The 17658-nt window shown below is 49.3% G+C and overlaps 1 protein-coding gene across 1 annotated transcript; it reads left to right on the plus strand.

Annotated features, from left to right (window-relative positions):
* Positions 1-2330: 2330 nt before the first annotated feature.
* TGME49_260480 (leucine rich repeat-containing protein) lies at positions 2331-17088 on the plus strand (the record flags this gene model as incomplete). Its single annotated transcript, XM_018781236.1, has 21 exons — positions 2331-2361; positions 3651-3903; positions 4463-4616; positions 5777-5997; positions 6347-6484; positions 6994-7077; positions 7759-7866; positions 8343-8529; positions 9121-9214; positions 9790-9913; positions 10396-10740; positions 11002-11470; positions 12099-12309; positions 12721-12883; positions 13265-13724; positions 14011-14276; positions 14645-14884; positions 15062-15203; positions 15649-15741; positions 16519-16638; positions 16990-17088. The coding sequence occupies 21 exons, from the start codon at positions 2331-2333 to the stop codon at positions 17086-17088; spliced, it is 4002 nt and encodes a 1333-aa protein (XP_018637071.1).
* Between the last annotated feature and the right edge of the window lie 570 nt (positions 17089-17658).

The raw sequence follows: 17658 nt of genomic DNA on the forward strand, positions 1-17658 counted from the left end.
TTGTTGAAAACTGAGTGAATCTGCTTGTTATCATAGACGGTAAACGTGTTATCATAGAAGGTGGAGGCTACGGACGGTAAAAATCTGTGACTTATACCCGTGTCATTTTCAACATACTGTTCTGAGGATTAATCGTATCATGGCTGTTAGAAACGCCGCCTGCTCCATATGTCTCCTTGGATGTGTTTAACGAATTCCCTGCTGACACACAGAAATGCAAATAACCTAAAATTATGGGTTCCATACGGCACTGTCGTTTTTACTTCACCAGCACGTTCTATGACCTTGTCCTTTGGTTGGTTTCGCTTCCTGATTGCAGGTTCCTACAGAACGTCGGACCTACAACAAGTACCTTCCTACATCGTGTTTCGACCTCGAGTTACCACAAGCTTAACTGATCCTGGTTCATTCCCGCGGAGACGAAACAATGCACCGTTACCGGTTGTACAGCTTTCTGAGTTATGTGGAGATGTGTTTTTTTCATAGAGCGAAGCATTGAAGTGAGAGCATAGTTCCTCTCTTGAGTGCCGAAACTTCGACACGCACACTGCTTCTGTGGTGACACCTCCCCCCGTTTCCCTCTGAGCTCTTTCGCTGATTCAGTTACGATTCTTAAATGAGCGGCGAGCACAAATGTGTCCTTTTTCACTCGGTCACTTGTCATGTGGGGGCTAAGGGAGAGCGGAGCGAAAAGAACGGTGCATGCATCTGCGTAAAAATAACGGATGACAGTGGCCACGGAGTGTGAAACTACGATAAAACACCGGAGGACTATATAAAACAAAGCTTTTGACAGATCCCTTTCCCCCCTACTGTCTGACTGTATAATCCGGACACATAGTGCCGAACTTCGGACTTATGTTAAAGTGCTCGGTTTCTATCCTGTTGTTATTCGATAGATCTGGTCACTATTTCCCGAGAGAGCGTTGTAACAAATCGGCGGAATTCCTGCAGTAAAGGATGTGTCTCTGGTTATAACAGATTAATGCTGCTGATTCGTAGACATATAAGCGAAGGATCCGGCACATATGTCACACCCTAATCAAAACGTGGCGCCGGGATAGCATGATGCGCTGAGAATGAATAAAATTGACTTCAAAATCGCATAAACAAGCGAAAAAAAACTGCCGGAATTCCAGGGCAAAATGAGTCGTCAGAACACAAAATATAGGATTTCCATTGTTCGTGGACACCTTGGTGGCATTAGTGGTGTCTCGCACTGAGAAACCCCGGAATTTCCCCGGAACGCTCGGACTGCAAATCATCCTCAAGGTTGTCTCTACAAACTGTCCCCAGAAACGGTTGCTTTTCCCAAGCTAGAACGGAGCCGTTCGGTTCCGAAAAGAGGGAGACTCGTGAAATGGTTTCTAACCGCGGTGCCACTGGAAGTTCTTACAGGATCGGAAGCACTGGTCGGTGCGTCGGCGACTGTGTCCCTCGCTACTCACCAATTCTCCTGACTGTTTTGACCACGCTGTCTTGCAATGAGCAGCTGAAGGGTTATTTCCACCGTCGCGCTGGTGGCTGTCACGTTTCCACTGTAGGATTCCAACGTAGCTGGCCGAGAGAAGTGCTTGTCAGTCGACACAGCCTCCTACGTGCTCCTCTCACGTTACTGCAGAGGATGTCGAGGGGCGTGTTCCTTCACTTTGTCCCTCTTCGTTTTCACCCTCGCCGTTGGCTTTATCTTCGTCTCATCTTTCGGTGTCATCTCTGCCACTACAAAGCTGTTCACACGCCACACCTCCCGGACCATCGGCGGCGGCACCGTCCCTCATTCTCTCAAATACTCTGTCCGTGAACACTTTGATGCTTCGGCGGCAGGAAAAATTATAGATCGAATAGCATCTATTTCCTCTGACTGTCTCCTCCTCAACGACACGACGTTCAGCGTCACGAGACTGCGCCTGAAAACAATTGTTCCCTTCTCCGCGCCACACGTGGATCAAGACTGTCTCTGGCTTATATGAATAGAACAGGCAGGCAAGAAAAGAGGAAAACCAGCTCATTTGCCACTAATCTTCCGTCCGCCTTCTTTTTTAGTGCGAGCTGCCCGTCGAATCCACCAGCCATGTTAGCCTACAATGGACTGAATGAGCTGTCCGATGATATGGGAGAAGACGGGAGCGAGAGTCCAAGGGAGCGGACTAACTCCCAGGTTTCCAGCCCCAATGAGACTCTATTTTTTCCCTGGAGAAAGGACCTGAGAAGCCTGAAGGGACAAAGCCGCTCAGATGAGTGCATTCGTACTGATTTAAGGCTCAAGATAAACTCTCCGCCAGACGGTGCAAAGAACGTTGAAAGAAGACGAGGCTCCATTCCTCCGCAGCATGGGACCACCAGTAAAACGGAGGAGCCCTGGTGAGCGCGAACATTATCACGCGAGAAGTGTGTGCATAGTACCATGTTCACTGAAGTGTATTTTCGCGACCATTTACAGATTCATGTCTCTGCATAGATAGTATTCGGGGGATAAATGCCCTCTAAACTCGGGAAGTTGAAAGGGAGACACTTCTGTGGTCTTCTTGCTCACGGTGACTCGCAATTCTTTCTTCACTGAATAACATGGTTAGTTTAACGTGATATGGCCAAGTTTCACTCGTATATACATATACTCACGGCTGTGAGAGAGAGATCTGAGTCTGTTTACGCATGCAATCGACGATGCATATACGTGCTGTTGGAAGCTTGTGGCCTAAAAAAAATTGAAGCTTTAAATGCGTTAAACAAGGAAACGAGACTTCTCTGCTTCTTCACGTGTGCGTAACCAAATGCCAAATGGTGCTTGATTCTTTTCCATCGTTTGTTTCCTATCAAGCAACAAGGTACGCAGGTAGGTGCCTCATCTCTTGCACAGCTTACTCCACAAACTCCTGTCCTCCCATTGCCTTCACGAACCCTCAGTCACGACATTTTCACGACGAGGTCCACCTGTTGCTATGACTTCAGGGATGAAAAGCGTTGTTTACTCCACATTGCGTCGGCGAACGACATCAGACATCTGCTACTTGAAGACTGTCTGGATGAAGTTAAAAAACTCGAGCTTGTTATGGAAAAGTTTATTCCCGTTTCTACCTTCGGGCGATTTCCAAACCTTCAGGAGCTCGTACTCGTTAGCCAGGGGCTGACGACCCTGACAGACATTGGAAGTTGCAGATTTCTGAAGAAACTAGTTGTCTCCGAGAATAAATTAACCTCCCTCGAAGGTCTGCCCTGAACGGAAGATGCAAGTTGGGTCGATTATCAACAGGGCAGCGTACACCGAGGGAGACGGGGTGTGGGCGACAACAGAAAAACAGGCCGCAGGCTGTAGAGAGCTGGGAGCCAAAGATGCAAATGGCACAGAGTTTGTAGCTTACACATGGCGACAGAGGAGCAGGGATGCTGTCTCATATTCAAGTCAGTCTTCAGTGGCACGTTGGTCTTTACGCTGCCCCTTCTCATGCATAAGACGATTTTCGCGCGCATACCTGTGTGGCGTTTCCCCGATCTCCCCGTTGCTGTAAAGCCCACCGGAGGCACCAACCTGTTTGCGGTTTTGTACTGGCCCCCATCATATGTTTTTCTGACGGAAGAGATGATAAATTTCAACAAAATCGTGCCCTTGTTCCATATCTGCGTTTCTTGCTGTCCACCATTTGTGTCTCTAGGCCTGTCGGCAGTGGCAGATCTCGAGTTCTTGGATGCATCTTTCAACAGAATTTCCTCCCTCGGGCTCCACCTGAGAGGTCTAAGCAAGCTGCATACGCTGCGAATTGCGTCTAACAGACTGGAGACTCTCAGCGGCCTCAGCCACGCTTCGGGCGTTGTTGAGCTTCACGCACCTGGGAATAGAATAGAAGAACTCGGCCGTGGGCTCCGGGACAACCTCAAGCTACAAAGGGTCAATCTCGCCTCGAACAGGTTCAACCCGTTTGGTACATTTTTGCTGCTGCTTGCGTGGATTCATGCAGCGCGGATGCGGATTGCGCGAGTGGTGTATCACGGTGTTACATTGCTATTTCGTCCTCTCTCGGGATGCCATTGTCCTTCCGAGTTCTCTTCAGACTGATAAGCATGGTGGCGCCGGACTGCGAAGCTACATATTTGTGTATTTGCATATCACCGCGCTAGTCATTGTGTAGGTATACACACATGCATGTTCCCACAAGTCTGTGCAGACGCGCGTACACGAGCAGACAAATATGTTGTGATACGGAATGTGCAGGGAGGGCGACAAAAGTTCAATTGTCGTACACAATTACCATTTTATGAGTGAGCTGGACTGTGTCGCTTTTTGATAACACCGTAGCTCTCGTGTTCGCCTATGCATTGTGTGGTACAAAAATAAAGAGAGAGCAAGAAGTTTCCTACACAAGCACACTGCATGCTTTCATCTGACCGAGGACCTGCCTTTTTACATCTCTGAGAAAAACGCGAAACCGTGTATTGTCCCAGATGTGTTCTGTCCTGATGCGAACAGAATAAGAGACCTGTCGGAAGTGTTCTACCTGACGCTACTGCCTGAGCTCATGGAGCTGCACATGGCTGACCTGGATTTCAGTGCATCGGCGAATCCAGTTTGCAAACTGAAGAACTTCGAAACATTCTGCATTTACCATCTTCCCCATCTTAAGGTGATTGCTAGGCTCTGCATGTGTATATTGACTTATACGCTTTTACCCGCAGAGAGATAAACGTATGCATTCACTTGTGCCCGCCAGTAGGAACGCTGTTGCATGCGTGGAGTGTATGCATGACTCTATGCACACCACACGTGCAAGATTGCTTGAAGAATGTACAATTGTTGGTTTTCATCCGAAGGTCTCATCCGTCTTTTGCGCCTGGTGGAGCGCCCGACACCTCATTCCTGTTCCACGTCCGTGGTTGGATAGTATTTCCCGTATCACGGATATGGGCATTTTTAGATCAGAGAGGACTGAGACGGCATAATTCTCTTTAGCGGTTTGGAGACCGGAAATTTCTGCATGCAGATTTTTAACAAGACGCGCTTAGATGCAAAGATTGCCCAGGTCGTTTGTCAAACCTACAGCAGGAAACAGCTCTACTACACAACGAGGCTCCGAGTTGTCAAACGTCGCTTCGTGACCGCGGCAACTGAGGTCTCCAATCTGCATAAGGCGAACTGGAAGGCCAAAAAAAGGCTTTTGAGAGAGATTGAGGACCAGGTGATGCGGTGTTAGGGCACGATGTGGCTAGCTGCGCGTATTAGGTTTGCGGTACAGGAGAAAAACAGAGGAACTGGGCTGGGATCAGAGCATGCAGAAGAGTCTTGGTGAAACGAAGGCGTCATTAGATCGTTATGTTTGCTTAGAAACGGAGGCTAGTTTGAGCGTTCATGAATGCTGTGAATGGCAAAGGAGAGGGATACAAGGAGCGCTGCATGGTGCCTCATGGTAGATGGAACTACACATCACTACATCCTCGGCTCTTGAAATGACAACGTGAGGACGTTTACAGTGATGACTGCGTATGGTAGCCCACCCAGCTACTTGCCTGTGTATTTCGTTCCTCGCAACTTCGTGTATCTGTGCCTGGGTCTACCCTTTGATACCGAGGTTAGATGCAGGCAGAAATGCGCAAACGCTTTTCGCTTTTTACTCTCGTCCTTAAAGGTTACACTGTTTGGCCGTCTATGTGACCTGCACGAGGCGGTGGATTTATCACTTGGTGTGTTTGATAGATGCGTTTGTCACTGCACTTTACAAACGAGGGGAACAAACGTACCCATTAGTGAACTGGAAACACAACTGTCTCTGGTTCTCTCTGTTCGCAGGTGTCAAAACAGAGCCCGGTCTCTGCTTCCCCAGCCAGCAGTCGCCCTACAGTGCAGGAAGCGAAAATCGTGGAGGAGGCTCTGCGTGAGTCGCTCATTGTTAAGCAGATGGTTTTGGCCCGAATGGAAGAACTGAAGCAGCGAGCAGAACGAAGCCTTCTGTGGGAGCACGAGAGTGCCGGAAATGTCTTTTTCGAGAGAGGCACACCAGCTCATGACTGGTAGGCACAACAAGAGGGCGAATCTCAAGGCATGCGCAACACGCTGGTATATCAGCAGACATAGGAACCTTCCCTCATTTATCTCCGACTGATGACGTAGACTGATGGTTTTCCCAGTCTTTGTTGTTAGGTTTAGTCCAAAACGCAACTTTGCTTGATTGTGCGTTCAGCAATGTCTGTGGTGCCTGTCGGAACGACGAGTCTTGTGAACGGTCTTTTCAGCACCTGGAAACACGCACTAATGAGTTTCTGCATGTCTGCGTACATTCATAATAATAATCATTTGTGCATGCCTTGATGAACAAGCTTGGCTGTAGACATTCCTTCGCACCATATCTTGCTTTTTCAGGTACAACGATGTTGTCCACCTGGTCACCAGTCGATTCCACCTTAAGGAATTCCAGCCGTTGAGTGTGAAAGGCGTGCAGGTGAAAGCGGTGACGAAGATCCACAATCGGCTGCTGGAACACCGCTTCAATGAACATCAGTGAGCTTGTACGACAGAGTCGGAGGAAGGCAAAACCACCGCACCAGTTTTTGAGTCTCGACGCAACCCTAGAGACGGACGGCTCACACTCTTACTGATGAATGGACCTAGAGCAGCTGGAGTCCGCGATATACAGTTTCCGGCAACCTGCCGTGGAACCTAGATTACACCCAAACCCAGGCTTCATAACGTGAAATCCTCAGTAGAAATCCGCCAAGCAAAATCCGCTCTGTCTCCTCTGTTGTAAGGTGTTCTGAGAACTTGTACTCTTACAACGGCGAATCTTCTGAGAGCGTCTTCGACTGACATATGTTTTCCTTGTAAACCAGGTTCATACAATAAGACCTTTATCATCTGCAGTTCATGCGTGCTGGCATGCGTGCTTCACAGGCTTGTTTGCCTACCTATTTGCATGCACCGTTCTGCCCTGAAAATCACATGAAAAGAGAAATGGAGAGAGACAATGGCATTTAATTCGTTGCAGAGAATGTCTAGTTATCCTGCCTCAGCGCCCGGCTAGTCGAAGATGGCGGGTCCCGAAGCGAGGTTTTATTCTATGGAGTTGATCCAGCGGCACCTCAGGAAATGCACTGGTAGGTAGCAGGTTGCGCTGCCACTGTCGCCAGATCTGTGCATTTCGAAAATGGAGATGACTATGCACATGCCTAACCTTCCCAAAGTCTAACAGTCTCGACACCCCCACGGATAAAGCCAATTTTGTAAAGAGAAGCAGCTCTTGACAGACGTCTCCAACTGCATGGACAGGGACAACTGTCCTTAAGAACGACAACCGCTTGGTAGACTACAGGCGCACAGCTGCTCCAAGTATTGAAAACTGACAAGCTCTTGTCAACAACGCTCTCAACTTCACATGCACTTGCAGCTATCGATCTATCTATCTGTCTCTGTATATCTTTATCTATCCACCTACTTATCATTCTTTATTTGTATATGGTGAAACTCGTCTTCGCCTTCTATTATTTTCAAGGCGCGCGCCATGGTGGTTTGGAAGAAGCACCATACAGTTTCTGGAGTTTCGATGTCTTGTTCTTGACGTTGTTCTGGGAGACGGGAAGGATTCAAAGACGGTCGCAGGCCCTTGGTAGGCACACTGCTGAAGACGGGGCAGATGATCGAAGTGAGATGAAAGAATACGTAGATAACGTTGAAACAACATGTGTCACAAAGAATTCGTTTCTTAAAGGTCCTGTAGATCATGAAACCTATGTTGGCGGTATCATTGAAGTCTGTGTATGTTTCCACACATTTTCTAGGGTCTGTCGCCGTGGCTTTTTGTCGGCTGAGAAGGCGAATGAGAGAGGCATTCACCCCTTTGTCCCGCTCTGTACGTCTCTCTACGGTGCGGATGCACCTCGACTTCGGTAGGTCGTACCATAGCAGAAACCCAACAGCTACAGAACGTATTCCATCTCACGCATACGTGTGTGCGAAGACATACAAAGATTCGCACAGTCTTCGAACGCAGAAATGGCAATTCCTTTCTTCACATATACGAATTCTGGTAAAACCAGCCACTACTACAAGCTTCCATAGACTGATATGTGCAGATTAGCAGGTGCCGAAGCGCTTTCGCACATAGATAGACGTGTAGATACTCTCAAAGCTCGGTAGTTCTGTGACGCCCTGTCGCCTAGTTGTGGAATGTCATAGCAACTAGCAGATAAGACATGTGAAACACATCTCTCTTCTTTCATTGCTTGGAGATCCGCTTTTGCTGACCGCTAGCAGCAGCTGGAGCTGGAGATGAGAAGTGGGCAATACGAGTCATATTCATTTCGATGCTGAGGCATGCGACGGTTCTGCAAGAAGCTTTGTCTCCGCTCTTGCCTAAATGCAGTTCTTTCTTCAAGACAGAGTCGTCGAGTGCCGGAGCCCGGGAAGTTCTGCGGGCCAACGAAGAGTGGCACCTGTTCACTGAGGATGGCTGCGTGACCGCAGAAGGCATGGACTGGGTTTTCGAGAAGGCCACCATGCTGTTTCCGCCTGGCGAACTTCTCATTTGTCGGGCCATCATCCACCAGCCGGTGAGCTCTGCCTACACTAGACAGTCGTTTATATGAGACAGTTGCCTTTTCAGAAAGCAGACGCCACTCCAGATACAAGAGCCATTTTTCTGCTGCCGCCCCTCAAGACAATCAAAAGGCTGAAATTCAGGCGACCTGCCGCACATCTCCTTCTTGGACAAAGCCGCAGGTCTGTCACTGATCGCGCTGCCTCTGCCGCTTCCTCACACGAAGCTTGGCGTTCCCTGCTCAGTCTGCTTCCACGAGTATGACAGACTAGCATTTGGTAGGAGATTACTACTGTGAATATCGTGCAAAGTGAATCTAATGTATACAGTTTGTACACAAATGTTGGCTTTGATGAGCAGACACACGTGAGAGAAATAGAAAGAGGAGGAGGTAGCGAAATATCGTTGGCAGCAGCCTGCGCCGTCTTCATTTGCATACGCAGAACTCCTCGAATCAGTAGTCCGCGTAGATGAAGACGTTTTTACTAGCACACATTATGCCTCACACTGCGCAAAGACAACAAGACAATTCACGTGACACGGCACTGGCGTTGCCCTGTTCGTGAAACGCGAATATGCTCTGGTTGTGATTTGCGTCATGCAGACTCTGAGTTGCTTGATGGTGGGCGACGACCATGTTTGCGGACCGTCAGCGCTGTGGCAGAAGAAGCCCATGGCGCACCTTGTGCCCTACTCAGGTGACGCATTCATCCCATAATTCGTCCTCGCTACATCTCTTAATACAAAAAATTTAGTGCTCACCATTCGGTCGTTATAAGAGCCTGAGGTGCCACTTTCAGATTGTGCGGATGCGTAGGCGCTCGGGAGAGTGTCAGTCAACGTCTGCATGTCCGTCGAGAGATGATGCAACCACGTTCTTGCTTGGTTCGTAGTCACTTTTAGTCTCCATGGCGAGATAGCATTACTCTGCGCACCGGTGACACTCAGGTGGTTTCAGAGATCAGTGTGTCACCATAAATGTATATATATATATATATATATATATGTGAAAATGTGTGTTGTGAGGATATATTGGTTTACATGCGACTCTAAGAGCGTGTGCAAATGACCCGAAAGATGGAGAAATGCGCAGGCATACGCAACAAATCACGGTGTCAATGATCGTTCTGTTGGCTCATGAGGATACATCCTGATGCATCCTTATGCCAGCTGGTATCAACAAGAGTTGGGTGTCTGCGCACATCACCTGCGAATGACTGGAACAGGAATCTTGACGCACTGAAGAGAACACTACACTTGTCCATGTGCCCAGATGCCACGGAGGAGACAGAGGTCGAAGATGAAGATAAGGACGGGATACGCGAGGCTCCCACACTGGCGAGAAGCTCTACAGCAAGCTACCGGTACAGGGAAGGCCAACCACATGACAAGTACTGGTAAGCATCACCCTGCAACGCAAGAGTGAGGTCACGCGGGTTGAGGAAGAGAGCTGTTTTTTTCAAACGAATACCACCGAATGCTGAAGAAAAACTCATTGTGTGGCCCCGGCTCTGTGTGGTGGTGTGTGTAAGCGACGGCCTCGTCCTCTGCTGCTTGTTCTGGCCCACGTGAACGGCCCAGGAGCCCCACAAGGGCCAAAAAGGATCCCGGAGTACCCCGAGTATCTTTCATTCATCAATACGTGGCGTCCGGGTGGTTCTATTTCTACAGCGGTTATCTTCGTAACTGTGCTCTGCCGACTTGTTATATTTTGGATAACGCGCTGGATCGTAAACTTCGAAACGTCTGAGAGTAATCTTCCCCTAGGTTGAAAGTAACAAGGAGAGGCACTGTATGGACGAAGACACCTCGGTTTTGCAATTTCAGGACGTCGATGTTTTCGCAAGCTCCCTGTGCTATCAAATTATGCTCGTTTCAGGTGGATTCTGAGTCCTGATGTGGTTCTGCCTCTGTATCACGTGGTAATTGGTTACGAGACAGAGGAACGCAGCTTCGCATCCCCCTGGAGCGGTCGGCAGCTGAACAGAAAAATTCCGAGTGACGACGAGAGGCGACGGCTGCCGGAATGTAGGAAGCACGCTGGGTTGTTTGCCGAGGATCTAGCTCACAGAAGCTCCTCAGCTCCTGTTGGGTCACTGTTCTCATCTTCAACAGATACGTCCCAGCCACTCGTAGCACTCGAAGCTAGGGCTGGTGAGGCACCTTCCGACGCCTGTGCTGAGGATGAGCACGACACGTTGGGGGAGTTTTTGGAAATACTGAAGTAAGTCCTACGGAAACGAGGCGTCTTGCGTGACATGAAACGTCTTCTTGTCGAATATGCACTTGAAAAGCATACTCATGTCTTCACCTCCATTTTCAGGGCCGTCACCAGATTTCAAGTATCTCTACAGTTTCATGTCTTCAGCGATCTACGACTGATAGGGACGGAATCTCCAAAAATAGTTCGCAGCCAACATTGCCTGAGTTCATGTTTTTGTGATGGCTTAACGGGCAGTCTACAGTGTGCCTTCTTTGACTTCAGCTTTTATCGGAGCTTCGTCTCGACAAGCGGGGATCTGACAAGAGGTTGTGGACACAGCGCGAGTTACAGATTAGGGAAGCAACTCGACGGGGGCACCTCCGCTTGCGACGGGAGCGAAAGTGGTATGGATGATTATAGGAGCTCCTCAACTGAGGAACGGACAATGCCTTTGCGAACCGCTGCTGGATCTCAAAAAAGAAGTCAAGTTTATCTGCCACCTCGGTCATGTCAAACGCAAGCTTCTGACGGCTTTGGAGATAGGTCTGCGTACCGAACACATGGCTTGCTGCTTGGAGGACGAGGTGTTTTGAATGAGGCGACACTGTGGGGTCACGATGGAGACCAACTTCGCCGAGCCTTGAAGATAAACTCAGAGACCGACTACAGGAGTATGACGTCGATCGAATTGCCTAACGCTGGTCTAATTGCGATAGAACCGTCGCTCCTGGAGAGAGCCCACCAGCTGCGAGTAAGATGCATTAGGTTCTCAGCGCATGGATGTACAAAGAACGAGCTTGTTCCCAGTAATTTCCTTTCCCCCATTTCTCTAACAGAGTTTTCTGTCTTTCTACTCAAAGTCGTTTCTTAGACTCAGAATCTGCTTTTTTCTCCACCATGTGAAACCGATCGCCTGACAAACCGTTCACTCGAAGCTGCTCAGGTGCTGTTTCGGGCCCTCATGCAAAAGTACATCTTCAAACACACTATCATCCTGCGCGGGGGAAAAAACGGTCGCTGCCCCCCAGTTGCGTGTTATATATGAGCAGTACAATTCCGTTTTGCCCTGCAGTATTAAACGCAGCAAATTAGTGTTAGGATCATTCACACAGCTCTTTACTGGTAGAGCAATTTGTCTTTTGACATCTAATTCTGACGATGCCTGCAGTGGAGTGCCAAGGAAGTTTTTTTTTCAATATTGAAAAAACTGAGACTCGTGTTCTAATGAGCATGAGGAACGAAATTGTCCGCCCCCACGATCCTTCGGTAAAGGGGCTCCGGTGGCGTGAAAAACCATTCTACTTCTTCGTGTCTGAGTTCTGCTTCATTTGCATTGGAGTTTTCTGTGCGTCGGCGTTGCGAACGACTCATTCGTGCAGGAACTTCGGCTGCCGTGGAACAAGATTAAGTCCTTTGAAGACATTTTGCCATGCGTTGGAGACACTCCACATCTCTTTCCCAGACTCACTCTGCTTGATGTCTCTTTCAATGAGATCAAAGATGTTCCCGCCTTCATCTGGGCTCCGGATCTTCGTACACTCGATGTGTCCTTCAATGAGATTTCAGACGTTCAGAGCATTAAAGTCATTGGTCAGTGCATGACTAAAGAATCGAGTCTTGCCACATCGTCTTCCGGTTTAGTTCCCTTCGACACAGTCAGTCTCCCAGGTAGATCCTTCTACGATTTATGCCGCAAGGGGGAACTTCTACGTTTGCCCACATATATGAATTGCTCAGCTCGTGGAAACACTGCACCTTGCCGCCACCTAGATGCGGATTTAAGCCTCATGACGATATGAACACGACAACACATCGTAGTGCTTATGCGCATCTGTCAACGCAACGGCTCATCCCTAACCAGCTCAGGAATTCCTCGTAATCCAGCTGCCCCGACCCCTCTGCGATAAGGAGAAGAGAGCGATTTAACAAGTGTCGATTGTGCGCCCTCGGCGGTACGAAGGGCGATCTGCAGGTGCCACGGAGCGGTGCGTTTTCGTGCAGCTACGCGAGCCCCGAATATCGAAGAACTGCGGATCAAAGGGAACCCGGTGGCCTGTGTTGATTCTGCGTCGGAGTCCTTCTGCGGCGCTCTCCCTCGCCTCCTCAGCTTCGATGGTGATGCTCTTCGGAAAACTGCTTCTAGTGACAGAAATTCAGATGCACTGTAGGTTACGCTTCGTCATTCCCCAGCTTTTGTGTACTCGAGGCTAGGGCTGGTGTGGGCGAGTTAACGGAACCAGGATACCGGTACACATCAAATAGCTTCGATGAAGACAACTCCGTGGACCTCAGAGGTACACCGTAGATGAAGGTGACTCCTGAACCTCATGCGGAATCCTATAAATGAACACTTCATCCGGCGACACAACTGGGATCACATATCTGCCGATTTGAGATCTCCAGAGATCTCCACTCCAGCTGCTCTCGTCAGTCACGCTGATCGGACTTTCTACGGGAGAAGTGAATCTGTGGGCAGCAAACCCTGAAAATCTCTCTGCGTCTCTGTGTGTGTTCGTCTCGTTCGTGGCCGGCCATTCTCCCGCAGGACAAACAAGTCGCTTTCCTCTGAGTCAGCCCTCTCTACATACGACTTGTTACCTTTCTGCTACCTGTGCCCTCCGGCAATGGGCGTGAACTCGAGGCAACCAGAGGAGCACGGAATGCTTTGCTCTCGTGCAGTTCTGTCTGTGAAGAAGGCGTTCGAACTTAAAGCCTCCTGCGGCTCAGAAAAAGGCGAACACACCTCGCCTCTCCATGCTTCAGGCGCTGCATGCGCTTGGACGGAGACAGGAAATTCTGCAGCTGAAATGGGCGCCATGCATCTGTCCCCGGAGTTTGGCCTTCTGACTCGCAACTTCCTACACGGCCTAAGTAGAGTAAACTGGCCTGCGTACATCAACTGCATTGAACTGCCTAGCCAGAAATTGTCGACAGTCCCTGACTTGCGCATCTTTTCAAATCTCAGAAGGGCCGTTCTGAGCCATAACAAGCTATCGTCCCTTCAGGTACGTTGCATCAAGACAGCAACGTGACATGTGAAATACTCTAGATCAAAATGAGATGAATACGGAGTTGATCAGCTGTCCGCTTCGATGAAGAGCGATGTGATAGAGACGCGCTTCGAGAGAGAACAGTCACATTCCTGCTGAGAAATCACAGGTCAACGCTTTATTCAAAGCCACTTTGCCTCCTTGTCTCGTGCTCCATAAACAAATATACATATAACGCAGAAGTATGCATATGTGCATGGCGGCGTGTCAGTCGAAGTTGTATGTTCTCTTTTCTGTTCAGCCGCTTCTCGCGTGCGCGAAGCTGGAAACCGTGATCGCTTCTGACAACTTCCTCGTTGATCTTGGAGAGCTGTACCAGCTGCAGGAGCTCCGGCACCTCGATGTAGCGCAGAATATGATAAAGGAATTCCCTTCCTCACTTGACGCTCCCAGGAAGCTGTGTTTTCTTGCACTGGAGAACAACCTCATTGAGCATGTTTCCAACCTAGAACTATTCGACAACCTTACGCAACTCTTCCTATCTTACAATCGACTCTCAGATTTTCGGTGAGTGTGTTGCAAAGCCCTCGACTGGTCAGTCAAAAAGCCAGCTGTTGTCAACTGTAGCGACAGCAGCTCATGACGCAAAAACAAGCCAACATTGGGAAGCTGGGTCACATGCCTTCGATTTTCTCCGTAAATTGCTATCACTCGCCTAGGAAAGAGATACAGTTCACAGGGATGGCGGGTTTTTCAGGTGCTCGCTCCTCCTTGGTCTGTGGGTGGATTCTGTCGGCGCACACAGCCATGATGATTCCATGAGATGTTACCTCGCACAAACTTGAGAGACGGCTTAGTATAATACAGCCGCACCAATCAGACATGAACACCAAGAAGTCTGGTATTTGCCTGTCTCTTTCTGTGTTTTCGTTCAGGTCGATCATTCACTTAGGAAGTCGTGGTGGACTGAAGGTCCTCGACTTGGCCGGGAATCCCCTATGCAGGCTTCCAGACTATCGCGACTACACGCTTTACCTGTTGAATGGTCTGAAGATCCTCGATGGCATTGCTGTGAACTCAAAACACCAGGTCCAGATACGGGAGGCCTTCTCGGGAAAGGTGACAGCGGAGCTGCTCGAGCAGCTCCTTGGCAGTGCGCCACCCTACGCGGCTGAGTGAGTCAAAGGTCACTTTTAGGACGCCATGAAGTTGGCGAAAAGGAAAACCAGCCACTGTGGCACCTATTGCATTGGGGTCGACATGCGCCTGAATACACTTTTCGGCCTCTCTGAAAGGGCGTGACAACCTCGTGGCGGGTTAACCCGATCTGGTGCTCATTGTTGACCGTGCAGATCTGTGGACCTAGGAGACCGCAACCTCCGCCATCTGGGAGACGTCATAACTTCGTTCAATTTCCCAAACGTCAAGGAAATGAATCTGGACGGGAACTTGCTGACAAGTCTCGCTGGCGTTGAGCATTTGCCCAAGCTGGAGGTGAGCAAGGGAGCTTCTACCGTACTGAGCAACCTTCCCGCTGGTCTCGGTCATTCTTCAGACGCAGACAGACTTGGCCACACTCCGCTGAAGCGTCGCTGTGACGGAAACTACCGCTGAAGTGATATCGCATAGAGGAAAGCCTTCTGATGCTCCTAGTTACGAATAGCAATGCCTGGAGCTTTATTACAGGGTCAAGCGAAATGCCTTCTTATGTCTGAGTGATCACACGGCAGTGGCGGGGGACTGGCGTGACTCAAAGGAAACCTCGTATCCGGACTCTCGTGTTGATTCCTGACGAGTTTGCTTGGTACATCGTTGTCTCGCCCAGTGAGGAAAAGGAACTTTTATTTGTGGAGGATCGTCAAACAGTGGCATGCCAGCTTCTCGCGAGAATCAGTTCTCATCAGGTTTCAACTCTCTGTGTCCTAACATCGTTCATTAGGTTCTCTGCATCAACCGCAATCGCGTGGAAATCCGAGGTCGCAGCCTCGGAGGAGTGTCCTTGAACGACACACGTCACTTTCCGAACCTTCAGGTATTTGAGGCATTCAGCGTTTGCCTGACCTCACTGCATTGCTGTTGCAAAGCATAGGTTAAAAACAGTTACTTTCATCCGCGGTTCATTTCGAAACAGACAAAAGGATAGCATGAAAGCAGTGGGTGTGGCAGATCTGTTCGGTGGACTTCAGACCCGACTCCAGAGGGCAAGGAGTATCCACAACCGACAGTTATAGTGTTGTGTTTGTCAGCTGTCCTGTCACACCTTTCTGGAGAGACAGATATCAGGAGACCACAGTCGAGCCGTCCCCGGGGAATGACTGCTTCGTTGGCTTTAACGCAAAAATAGACTAGTCTGGTTCCTTCGCAAAAATTGCGTGTATCACGCCAGTGCATTCTCTGCAGCGGCTGGAGTTGAGCTACAACTGCATCTCTGAGTGCAGAGACTTGCAGAGTTTCAAATGGGAACGCTTATCGGTCCTGCATCTTGCCGGAAACTCGATCTCTAGTGTTGAGGGGCTCGGAGACTTGCATGCGCTGCGAGAGCTGGACTTGAGTCACAACAAGATTCGTCGTTGCCTCCCAGGCAGTTTCCAGAATCTAGTGCGACTTGAACGACTCAACCTGGAACAGAATGGTCTCAAGTACGCTCGTTGCCTATTTGATGCTAGCAGCTGGCCGGTTATTTCGAACGCAAGGGTGAAGGAGCGTCTCACGCGCGCTCGAATGGAGGCGGAGACGCCCTGGCTATAAGACACAAACACTCATACACAACATCACAAATGTTCGCTATACCTCTGATGTGTATCTACAGAACATTGTCGAACATCAGCCCCCTTCCAAGCTTGAAATTCCTCAATGTTGCAAGGAACAGGATCAAAGACGTTGTGGAGGTGGAAAAGCTCATCGATCTGTCTTCACTTCGATATCTTCTGTGAGTATTAACAGTCACTCCGCTTCAGTGTGGCTCTTTCTTTTCTCCGAGATCCACAGAGAAGGTGCCGACGATAGTGAATCGGTACCCTACAGTGTTTAATAGAGGAATACTGACAGGAATATTCGTCAACGCTGGAGTGTTTTGAACAGACGAGTGGGTGAAGTTGCCAGGGTGTTCTGCCTCATCTTGTACGACATTAAGAGCCGGTGATTGAGCCTCAGAAGAGTCCCTGACAGCTGGCGGATACGCCGCTCTACAGGCGACGAGATTGACTTGAATTTTGCGCGTGCAAGTGTGAATTTCTTCGGCCTCGGGTGCTGAAATTCGTGCTTTCGAAATTGCCATCAGATTTTACGGCAATCCAGCAAGCAGCGTCGCATCGTATCGAGTCCACGTGCTGCATTACCTACGGCACCTAGCAGAGTTAGATGCGAAGTCTCCAACTAACGACGAATTGGCAGAGGCTGAGCTCATCAGGTTGAGACGACAAATCAAGCAGCAACAGTCGCTGCCCACGGTTAACGCTCCCGCACTGTCATCTGATTCAAAGGCAAAGAAGAAAAAAGTTGCTGTTCAGGTTTTGAATCTGGGCGTGGATCAAAATCACCATCCTCTCAGTTTATCGCTGTCCTCAGTCAGTAAGACGCCTGCTGGCAGCTCAAAATCGACTGTACCTTCCACTTCTCTTCGCCGACGCCGTCCCTTTTCCTGACTGCGCTTCCGTTCCTCAGCTAGGCGACGCCCCAATTTCCATTTTGCCGTTGAATTCCTATCGACAATCAACTCAATGCATCCATGACTAAAAGTTTTCTAGCTGTGACACTGTCATTCATGCTTTACTTCGTGGGCAAATGGCCGGCAATGCAGTCGTTAACGCCCGTAGTCAGATGCAGTCGTGAACTCCACTAACATCAGGGGACGAAATGTACCCTGTTTGCCGCGTGACCATTCCTTGTGTTTTCAGCAACTCATCGGAAACATACAAGCCTTGCTGTGCCTCTTTCCCTAGAACTCTGT

The sequence above is a fragment of the Toxoplasma gondii genome, chromosome VIIb (assembly GCF_000006565.2).
Source record: "Toxoplasma gondii ME49 chromosome VIIb, whole genome shotgun sequence".
Taxonomy (NCBI): Eukaryota; Apicomplexa; class Conoidasida; order Eucoccidiorida; family Sarcocystidae; genus Toxoplasma; species Toxoplasma gondii.